The following is a 12,285-nucleotide window of genomic DNA, read 5'->3' as shown; positions in this document are numbered from 1 at the left end:
CAAAGGGCCACAATAGAAATAAGCTTGTTTGTTGTGCATTTGTATCCTGTTGACAGGACATATTTTCATGTATACCGGTATGCATTTTTGTCATTCAATCGAATGAATTGCCATGCAGTTTCTTTAAAGGAAACTGTATGCCTATCTAAGTAACGTAACGCACGATTAATAAACATATTGACACCAGGGTTTGCTGCCTCAGGATGTGTACTGTAGGTAGGCATTTCCTTGATGTCTCTGTATTTCTTTATTCCTCACACATAATTATTGTACCACATGCAAACACTATCCGTGGGTTGAAAAGTATTGGATTAGATTGCATTACATTCTTATAGCAGTTGTGTTGAAAGTGTGTACAAGGCCACCTCCCCACTCTCTCTCTCTCTCTCTCTCTCTCTCTCTCTCTCTGTTCATATCTGCATTGCAATGGGAATAATGCATGCTCTTGCCAGCAGCATGTGGGATTTGTCACATTTGGAAATAAATATGAAAACAATTACTATAATTTTCTGGGACAGACATAGCTCTGGTTTTCCACTAATCGTCACACAAAGAGAAAATACCCAGGGCCCCCTTGGGCTGCAGGAAGGTGTAGACCCCCGCATACAGAACCTGCATAACATCCACAGCAGGACATCTTGGAAAGCTCATTGATGCAGACATGCCACTTTTGAGAAGATTATAGGGGAGCACACATCTGGGAGGCAGTGACATTGTATGACTGAAGAGGCATGAAATAACCAAGCATGGACATGTTTTATTCTATTGGAAGAGTGCATTTTGAGTACAATCAATTGGTCATCAAACTTTAAAGTACAGACAGGGTTTGTCTGTACCATAAGTATGCTTGTAAGTCCCCACAAAGGCAGACCAGAACAGCTCATGCCTCCAAATAGCCCTGTACTGTAGGCCCATAACAGTAACAAACAAAGCACGCACAATACATCCACTCACTAAACATTAGGTGCTGGGCTGAGGTCAGAATCCAAAAAAAGTTAAAGCTTGAAGATTTATTGATCCCTTAGTTTACACCATCTTGAGCTCAGTGATGGTGTAAAGGAATTAATAAATCCCTGTCAAACACCATCTTACAGGGGACAGTAGAGGGATGCCCAATTATTGACTCCCCTACAGCCCCCTAGGCCAGGGGTTCTCAACGTTTTTGGCTGGGGACCCCCGGAAATGCTTTGACCATGTCTCACGAGCCCCGCCCCGCCCCCCTCCCTACCACCAATACAAACTGACTGCAAAAATAACCTTAATAATAGAGAAAATATATCATAAATGAATACTGAAACCAGATATAATCATTAAGGAAAGTGTATGCATGCATCACATCACATACTATGTAAACATTTAATTTCCATTTGTCAGCCATTCAGTTGCAAAAAAAAGAAAAAGAAAAAGATTAATATATTTTATTATTTGGGGACCCCCCAAATTCATTTGGGGGGTCCCAGCTGTGGCAACTCGGGTTGAACTGAGGTGACTGGTATCACCAGCCAGGCACTGTTTAACAAGTTATGAAGTGGATTTTCATCAGGTGAAATGGCATTGCTCCTTCAGGAAAAAGGTTCATTTCACTTTGCTTTGTCTCCACTGCACTGCTCCGTCCAGAGTAGAGCACCGATTGCAGAGGAGCTTGATGTCAATATCATCAATATAACTATGTAACTTGTAATATCAATATAACTATGTAACCTGTAATATCAATATCACCAATATAACTATGTAACTTGTAATATCAATATAACTATGTAACCTGTAATATCAATATCATCAATATAACTATGCAACTTGTAATATCAATATAACTATGTAACCTGTAATATCAATATCATCAATATAACTATGTAACTTGTAATATCAATATAACTATGTAACCTGTAATATCAATATCATCAATATAACTATGTAACTAATTGACTACTTGATTTTTCCTAAAAGAAAACTTTAAAATGTTTCCAAGTTATATGCCTGTCATTACAAATTTAAACCATGGCACACACCTACATCAAGAATGCCACATCCATAGTGACAGTTTCAGCTCACAATACTCAGAACTGATGAGAAATTGAATTGGTTCCTATACCATGTAACTCAAGCCACTCAATGGCAGTTTTCTACTGCAAGTTTTCTACTCCCAAACCAGAGACCTGTGTGTTGTTGACCCTGCTACGATTGCAATGTCAATCAGTCCCAAACAAGATATCTTGAAAACGACTAGCTGGATTGCCGTGGAATCTGCTGTTCCCCTTCATCTATCGAAAAGCACTTTAGAATTTTAACTATGGCACTTCTATTTCAATAATATAACTTCATTCACCACTGTCAACGTTATCGTTATAATTGTGGTGTGGACTCTGCCATTCACTTCAACATTTTTAAACAATATATTTATAGGGCATAGCAGTCGCGGACATTTTCTGGTTCCATCGATCCAGACCCCATTCTTTTTTTCCCATAGAGATTTCCCAGTATATTTATATCAATTATTTTAAGCCTAGAATCAAGCCATTCAGGGTCCTGGTGTATCATCATGATGGCAGTGGCTCAGTGGTAGAGTAGCCAGTAGAGTGGCTGGATGGGAAGAATACGAGACCGCTCGCCCCTTTTCCAACTCGCCCCAAGCGGCGAAGAACGGTCTCCCCAACGGGAAGAACGGTCGCCCCAAAGCCTGGCGAAGTCGCCCCCAAAAGTCCGGATTAGTCGCCCCCCAAAATATATATATCAACAAGATATCCACGCTTTGGGGGGTTGTCAAAAACTGGGGGGGGTTGTCAAAAACTTTTGACAACTTTATTTTCCAATGGCCCACACACTGCCCCCGACATTGACAACTTGTTTGTGTTTTTAGTTGACAGATGCACAATATGCAGCATTCAAGTCCATCTAGCATCTCGTCTTCCTCTATCTTAGAGGAGTTAAAGTGGTTGGGGAGCTATTGAAGGACAGAATGTGAGGCAGAGGTTACTGGCTACTGCGTATCGTTGCTGACCAGAGGGGACACTGGAAGATGTCGGTGTTAGTTATGTGGAGCATTTTAGAGGGCAGAATATAGATTTTAGCCAGAGCAGACTGGCTGAACGAGTTTGTGCTATATTTGTCAACTTTTGTTTTTGTGCTTGTGTTGTTTGTGCACTTACTGTGTGTATGTGTGCTCTGTGCTGTCAGTTTGGAACATTGTTGCCATTATACCTGTACATTGCGGTACTCTGTTTGGCCTCCCTCTAATATTGCTCTCCTCGGACTTCCTCTTGTATTTGTGACGCCACAGGGCCTAGGATCGGAGAGCAAAAACCTGTACCCCTTCCTGCTTCCTGTCATCCAACTGAGCACTGATGTTTCTCAGCCGCCACATGTCTACCTGCTGGAGGACGGATTGGAGCTCTGGTACGGAAGCACGCACACACACAAACACACACACACACACACACACACACACACACACACACACACACACACACACACACACACACACACACACACCACCAATCACATTGTCATGATTGGGATAAGTTTGGACTTGCACAGCCCTGGCACAGCCGCACATACACAGTGTTGTTTTGCAAAAAGTAGTGCATCTCCTCCTCTGTCACTGTGTCCTCTGTTACTGTGGTCCATGATGACACTACATTTATGACAGATAGATAGCCAGTGGTGGCTGTCAATTATATGAATGTTTATGGAGTGACCGATTATTATATGAGTAAACTGGTGTGTGGTGGGCTGGTTGGGTACCACTACCTATATCTCCCGATGCGGTCTCCCGAACGGCATAGTTGACATTCGAGCGTCGTGTCGGGTTTTGTGGACACCAGGGTGCCGCCACAAAATGCCTCAAATCTTGGACGCAGTGTCCGATTGCTGTGAAACATCCCATTGACCTGTTATAGCACCACCAAGATGCAGATTTTTGCTAAACATATTTTTTGCTATTACTCCTATATCTCTATCGTCATGTCATCAAGACAAACCTTTTTTCAAGCTTCATGTACTTATTGGCCAGTTTGTGACACAAACAATCTTGTAAGATTTTGGAATAAATTCATGATTCCACATTTTTGCGTTTCATGGTTATTTTTCCATTTCCAGTTACCACAGATATCGTATTGTGAGGGACCCATAACGTCTCACGCCTAATAGTTGTTGTTTTTTTGTCAAGGATGCAAAGGCATGTGGAGATGAAAAGAAAGCCTTTGAACTAAAAAGCTACACACACACACACACACACACACACACACACACACACACACACACACACACACACACACACACACACACACACACACACACACACACACACACACACTGGCAGTTTTCTCTGTCATACTACCCAAGGCAGTGCTCTCCAGCCCCTTGCACTGCAGTGCATGCAGGTGCCTAACACTACACACATTTCCCTTACAGCATCCTTCCCTATCATTGTATCTTTGCCTGCTGTTTTGCAATTTCCAGTTTTGTCAGATCTGTGTTTTTTTGTTTTTCCTTTATACTTTTCCATCCATCTTCTTCTTGTTCACAATGCAATTCCACATTGGTCATTATTAAAGCAAGCATGCGGCAATACATCACTGCCTGGAACATTGGTTACTTAAACATCATGCAAAATGGATAGACGGTGCCTTCATCCGTCATTAATGTTTGTTTTATACAAGCACTTAGTTTCAAAGGGGGAATTTATCACTTCAGAATGAAATATTGATTCATTCACTTACAGAAACACGGCCCACTAACCTGACATATGGGACCTTCAGGCTGTCAATGCGGAGATGAAGGCACACACATACAAGCACACAACAACACAGACCAGAAGCTTCTGCTGCCTTTTTATCAGTTGACATATAATTACAATACACCCTCAGATGCTTGACTTTACATCCAATGATTTAAGGAATCCCATAAATGCATGTGCGCACACATGTACCGATACTGTACGCACACTCACTCATTCACTAACACTCACACAGGCTGTGCGGTCTTGTGCATGTAACACATTTAATATGCAAGAGATAATCAATGAGGAGAATGGCATTGAGAAATAAACCCTGACAGGGTGATTAGACCCCTGTCATGAAGTGGAGGGCTTTTTATAACCCTGGAGGGGTTTATTGTTCAATAATGGCCTGTTCCCCATTGAATATCCTGCTTAGTACACACTTTATTACATAATAAAGAATTGAATGCAATGTCCCAAAAGTAATAACAAAACAATTTGATTGATTTTAAACGGATTTAATTGCTTACAGTAATGAAAGTAGTCCGTTCATTTATGCCAGGTGCGTCTCAGTGCAACGTGGTCGCCACAATGTATTGTTTCACTGTAAATTGCATTGTGTTTTTGTTTGCATGTCTGCAATGTTGGATACGGCCTTAGATCAAAACAGACCAATGAATTCAGTGATTGACCGTTCAGAATCAAACATTCAACCAAGCTGTGTAATTCCTCGCTTAGATAAACTACTGTGACCTTCAGTTCCTCGCTGTCATCTCTGTTCCGTCTCCACTTTATCTCTCCTCTCCCCTAGAGGGATTAAAGAGTAATAAGTCAGTGCTCTGTTTTTGTTCTGTAGTAGCATAAAGTTTTTAGAGTCCTTTGATTTGTCATTTTCTCTTGCTTTGCCTCTTGTAATTTTACTTTTCTATTCCTGCCTCTTTCTCTTTTTTGAGTGGTGCAACCACTCCTACAACCAGCAATGTCCGTGTACACCTATGTGTTGTTCACCCATGTATGTGACGTTCATGTATGTGACGTTAATGAGCACCAGTATATGACTATTAGTACCAGTAGGGGGCGCCAGAACAGAGAGAGGGATAGTGCTGCTAATGAGAGAGAGAGAGGGGGGGGGGGGGGGAGTTGCACCACTCGGTTCACTCTGTGTGATTTTTTATCATTCTCTGAGTTTGTCCCACGTGAATTACCATTATCACAATTATTTTGAATCATTGTCACGATCGTTTACATGTTGAAACATCTATTATTTATTACACATTTCAGCGTGCACAAGTTCTGGTGGCCAATTAATTTAAGACAATTTAAATCGTCAAATAAAATATCATGATCGTAATGGCCCCGCCAACATTCATGTCTAGTCTGTCCGAGAGTATCGATCTCAGATCCAGGCTTTGCCGTCCACTGCAATGTTTTTACGGCATAGGGCACGTCCCCTTTTGCACAGATATATGACCGAAGCCCTTGTGCAGTTTATTGTCCATGTAATTAATTTGTCGGCCCATTCCCATATGCTTAGAATAAATAACACATTTCACCTCTGTGGAGAGCTCTCCTAAAGTGTAATTTAGTCACCATAATGTCATGTAGATTCATTGGTTTCCAATGGATTGTGAAGGCTATGCGAGAGGTGACCTTGGGGAAAATGTGATGACATTGTAATTGACTTGGATGGCTTCTAGACTATAACGGGTCATACTGTCTCTTTATTTACCGCCATCTTTCCCTCGTCTTTAATCCCACTTTTTCCTGAGATTTTGCATCTGTACCCTTGTTTTCTTTTGCACTCTTACATTCTGTCAATGCCAGATTTGGTCTTTCTATCTAGACCACCGATAGCATATGTTTAACCGTTATTTTGTGGGGAAAACAAAAAGAACATATTTAAAAATGTAAATCTATTTGAAAAATGTTTTTATATCCATTGGAAAACATATTGCTGACGTTTTCAATTTAATCATATAATGGCTGATATATCTGCTAAATTGATAATCAGTCAGGCTCGATAATACTTTTATTACACAACCAGCCCCCGCCTTATCTGTTCCTTCTCTCCCTCCTCTCACCTCTTCATTTAGGTTGGTGACATTGGAGAACAGCCCAGCCATCACCCCAGAACTTCTCAGAATTTTCCAGAATATGTCTGCATTGCTAGGTAAGCTCACATGAGGTTTCTTGGTACTGTATGTATGGGATTTTCATTGTGCACTGTAAAATGATGGGTCCATTTGGCGCCATTATTACGCTCACTTTCTTTACACTTACACTGTGTGTGTGTGTGTGTGTGTGTGTGTGTGTGTGTGTGTGTGTGTGTGTGTGTGTGTGTGTGTGTGTGTGTGCACATATACAGTGCATGTTTTCAACTTCCAAGTTTATACTGTAGGTGTAAATGGTTGGGGGAAATTATTTTCCTTACCAGCTCCCAATGTTTTTCAGTTACAAAATAGTAAGCATGAATAAGAAACAAAGGAAAAAAGTTGAATAATAGGACAACATCTATACACAGTACACTGACTGCTCCAATCGAAAAAATTAATATAAATGCATGTGCGTGCACATCTGTGTGTAAGTACAGTATGTATTTTAGTACAAGCATCATTTAGTACACTGCGTGAACACAGTATGTGCAAATCTTCAATTACATAATCATATGCTGGACAACTTCAGTTTTTTTCAACCAAGGTTCAGGTTTTAGGGTGTTATTAGACAAAGTAAAAGATGAGTGTTAATTTTTTTTCATTTGCTTTCTTTCGTTATACTATTTTTGTTAGGGGGGCGGGGTCATTCGAACATGGGGCTAAATACGTTTATATTCAATAGATCCCGTGATCTTTTGTGGACAGATATAATTTTGTAGGGTCTAGTATGACTATAGTAAATAATAAAAACATATTAGGACCATGTTCGAATGCCCCGCCCCCCTGTCAAAAATAGCTAAAACAAAAGAAAGCAGCAAAAAAAAACTAACACTCATCTTTTACGTTGTAAAAGTTGTCCTTTAACTTCAGTTTCTATGACTTTAGCCCATATCGGGCAGAACCTTCAGTAATCAGAATATGGAATATAATCTGTTTACATCCATTCCATCCAATAATTGCAAGCCTTTTAGGGTCCTGGCTGGCTCAGGAGCACTAATAGACTCTTCATTAACATTCCCAAGGCAGAAAGATTTGATTACCCTGGAGGAACATATATCTCTGGACATAATAGAGTTAATTTGTTAATGGCAGCAGGTAGTGTGACCAGAGTAGACGGACACAGCAGTACGACAGGACAGGACAAAAGAATGACTGTCAAACTGAATTGAGGTTTATGGAGGTTGAACCGCATCATTATTGTCGTATAATTTGTGCAACCAAACTCAACGACCAAGCTCGTGTGTATGCTTAGTTGCTTACTGTCACGTGCAGCATACTTAATGGAGACGTGTGGTGTTTGTATTCCCTCTGGCTCTTGGCGCGTGCATTGCTCACAGTAGCTTTGTAATAGTCTATATGCTGCAGGGCTATACTGCCCTGGTGGGTCTGACTCTGTAGCCTGTAGCCACTGGTGGCTGATTGAATGGATCTAGCTACTGTAGGTGATTTATTATAGGCCCCCCCTGAGGATGCTGCACTGGCTGTAGCATGTAGATAAAGTGTGTGTAAAATTGTGTGTGTCACAGAATGTGTGTTGCTCTCCATGCAGGGAGGAGCAATATTGATTTGGTGCAGCTTTGGGGAGTAAAGGAACTGACATGAAAGTCACTGACATGGTCCACAGCACCGCACCAGTGGATGGATGGGAAGATGAGAGACGTAATGAAGACAGGTCCTAGATAGAAAGATGAGGATGATAGGAAAGAAGGAAAATATGGCTCGGTAGATGTGCAAGTTTATTGGAATTGTATTACGGTCAATGTAAGCAATTTGTCTCGAGTCTACATTATCTCTAACAAAAATCCTACATAAATCCCCTGCTGGGTGTTCTAGTAACAAGAAAGCATTCATGTGATGATGTGTGAATACATGAACACAGAATCCACATTTCCAGCACACTCAGTACTCTACTTACAACCTCAGCCCAGCACGTTAATAACTATCACACGGTACCTGGCAGCATACACAGACCCCTGCTGTGTGACCCTTAAAGCCACCCTTCAGTCTGATTATAGACCAGAAAGAGCATTTCCTTCTCTTTATACCATTATTTTCTCTCAAGCCTTTTTAACTTACTGCCTCCCTGGAGGTGTGTACACTTTCTTTCCGAAGGCTTTGACAGGTCTAGTGATGCAAAGAAAATTGAAAATGGATTCACACCCCTTCATGTGCTAGCTAACTTGAGCATTCCGTTAGTGAATGTCTTAAAGGCATACTATTGGCTTGCTTGAAGTTTATCTTCACTGCCCAGCTGTGGTCAAATGAATGTCACATATTTGCGAGGAAAATGCAGAATCCCAAACCCGTCTGTCCGTGCCCGAATTTTGGAAAAAGAAAAAACATTTTACCAGCCGCTTTAGCTGCTGGTTAAACACAGCTCATGAAATGTAGATGACCTAGTAGTCATATGTCACCACCTAGACATACTGACGGCCTATCCTGATTGGCTCCATCATCTGCCTCCTCTGTCCAATGGGACAGCAAGCAACTGCATGCATGAACACCGCAACTCACTAATTCTCGTACCAGTTGCTGTACGTTCTATGGAGAATAACTTGGGGTAATCTTAAATCGTGTCTAGAGGGAATCACCTATAGCATCTATAAAAAATCTTCAGGTGCTGAACCAAAACATACGTACAGGAATAAAGGAAGGAGGTTTGCACACTGTCATCTTAAATCGTCTCATATAATAATTGTGGTCCAAAAATAAACAAGCTGTGTCTGCGATATTGTTGGGGAGGTGTCTATGTATAGTTTACGTCATTCATATTTGATACAGTCTGTTGCGTGGTCGCATAAATGCGTGTTGTTCCTCTATATTACATTATCATACATCGCTCTGTTTGGGTTTGCGCAATATGCAATTGTGCATACAACTTTGAAACTATTTTTTTTACTGTGGACCACCTCCGCCACAAATATAAAAGCAGCTGGTAAAACAGGACTGTCATAATTTCTTGGTTTTATATTAATCCTACATATTTTATCCATACATCATGCAACTCTGTTGCACTATCTCTGTAGTCATGTCCGATTGTTCATATTCCATGCCGATTGGCTAAGATTGCCTTCCAAAGTTTGCAGGATTGGTTCCACTAGGCTGAGGAAGAAATGCCAATTAGCCAAATCAGCCTCATGGTGGCGCTATAACAGTCCGATTCGTGTTTTTAACTATAACTGCACTCTGTGTAAAACTTTGGATGCACATGCGTCTGCCTTTAATTCCCTGACCAGGAGGCCGAATTAAAAAATATATATATTTATCTTTATAGTCATGTGATCAAGACGGATCTGTGTGATATGTGTTTTGGCTAAGATTGACAGCTAACGTTTGCAGGTGTGGACCATTTTGAGAAAAATGCCTTAAATCATGAACGCAGCGTCTGATTGCTGCTGACCTTGCACTCACATTTCCACTACATTGAAAATCAATGAATGCCACCCTTTTAACATTGCCCTATTATAGCGCCACCAGGAGGCACATTTTTGCATAAATGAATTAATAATAATAATAATAATAAACATTTTAGGCTATATTACTCCTTATATATTTTCTCCAAACATCACAAACGTTCCTGACCTGGTGGAAACCTGTGCTCCGAGCTACACTGTACAATAGTGAAAAGATGCAAGTACTGGTTTTGGTTCTGAGTAATTGGTCTGACTCTGAAATCATCTTGAGTCATCTCATGAGTCAGTGTTCATGTTTTCAGTCTGCATGCTTCTGTTGCTTTCCATTTCTTCCATGCTGGTGATAGGATTCATTAGGATCTTCATTACACACATTAGATATTTATGTGACATTACTTTGTAACATTATTTTCAAAGCTGTGTATGTAAATAATGACTGTGTGTGTATATTGTGGACTTTACATGGATCTCAATGCATTGCATATTTATTGTAGGCATAAAGGCAGCATAATATATTGTGCAGATTGCAATTTTGGTCTTGAACTCAGAAGCTATAGGGGAAATTCAACACTGCATTCGTTGCAGAGAATTCGTTAAACGCATAGTCGCCGGTCAGAAGAAATTAGCCTCAAAATTAAAGCACACACTCCCCTTACAGTTTTCCTGCGAACATGAATACGAACAGAACAGCTTGAGCTATAAATAAATAAATACATGAGCTTCTACATATGCATTCATTTACATACATCTATAATTAAATAGAAAATTCATTGTATCTATATGTTTTTCTAGTCTCTGTCACATTTGCCTTGGTCTTCTTTCTCAGCACTAGGGTCATTATCCTCTGTTGGTTTTCAGCACTGGTTTCTGCTGGCACATTTAGAAATTAATGGATGTGGAGCCATTGAGAATGAGCCAGTCTGGGTTCTGGTGCTGCTGTCTGCCAGGTGTGTGGCCTGGTCCGCCTGATACACAGCCCAGCTCCATCACTGCTAAACTTGAGCTGTAAATTCTCAAATTAGAAAGTTTCAGCAGCTTCATTATGGTATTGAAGTATTATCATTATGGTGGTTACTAATTCACATATGATAATCTATTTACTGTAGATATACAGTACTGTGCATATTCTTATGAATGATCACACTAATGATAATAATGTTATTCAGATGTTGTTTAGACAGACTTTTTCTGCCTTTATTTATAGTAGAGATGGACTAGAAACAGGGCTAGAGCAACATGCAGCAAGGACCGTCAGGAACGGGATTCATTTTTGGCTCCTCAATTTGTGCACAGATCTGCATTTGCTGCAGCTAGTGGCAGTGCTTGTTCCAGATATCTAACTAGATAGGTAGCATGGTTTCTGCTTTTTCAGCATTACTACCAGGCAGGTTGGCATTGTTTGCCACTTCAGCAAATTCCATGGAGACTTTTAATGAATTATGCTCCGTTGTCTCAAGACTTGATTACTTATCCAATACTTTTGAAAGAGCAGCAACAGCAAACTGTAAACGGAGTGAACCCCTCATTGATTTGAAGTTGTTAGTAAAGCTGAGTGAACGTTTGTATTGAACATGCCTTCGGGTGTGTTTTATTGAAGGAATACATTGTACAGTATGACTGGGAAACGTTTTTTTTTTTTAACGTACACTTTTTATAACTAACTAGAGCCTTAAAGAGGAGCCTCTTTATGCTAAACTCGTGCACAGCTTGCAATTGGCTTGAAGCATTTAAGGAAACATAGTTCGACCTGAGAGTTAATATTGTATCCATTTATCACGCTAGATTTACTACTGTCTAGTTAGAGCAGGGCAGGGCAGGCATTGTCAACCTTATCACATATCATGAACCAGACATTTGTGGGGGTAAATGGGTACAATATCAGTGTCCCCAGCAAGCGTCAGAGGTAGTTCAAAAGCAGTTACTGTATCACAGTCAGTAAAACCTGATTTCTTGTCGTAATGCTTTCTGACATGGCACACTTTGTAGCTTTGGCCACAGCATT

General features: G+C 40.5%; 1 protein-coding gene across 2 annotated transcripts in view; it reads left to right on the top strand.

The window, feature by feature from the left end:
• The window catches only part of ipo11 (importin 11), a 162,627-nt gene that overhangs the window by 78,662 nt on the left and 71,680 nt on the right, over window positions 1-12,285 (top strand). For both annotated transcript variants that reach the window (XM_080765089.1, XM_080765088.1), the window contains exons 21-22: window positions 3,278-3,393; window positions 6,811-6,887. In XM_080765089.1, coding sequence (XP_080621215.1) covers window positions 3,278-3,393; window positions 6,811-6,887 — 193 coding nt within the window. The remainder of the gene's footprint in view (window positions 1-3,277; window positions 3,394-6,810; window positions 6,888-12,285) is intronic.

This window comes from Protomyctophum bolini (assembly GCF_963924005.1).
Source record: "Protomyctophum bolini genome assembly, chromosome: 6".
Taxonomy (NCBI): Eukaryota; Metazoa; Chordata; class Actinopteri; order Myctophiformes; family Myctophidae; genus Protomyctophum; species Protomyctophum bolini.
Note: the sequence above shows the minus strand (reverse complement) of the source record. Positions and strands in the feature narration are given on the sequence as shown.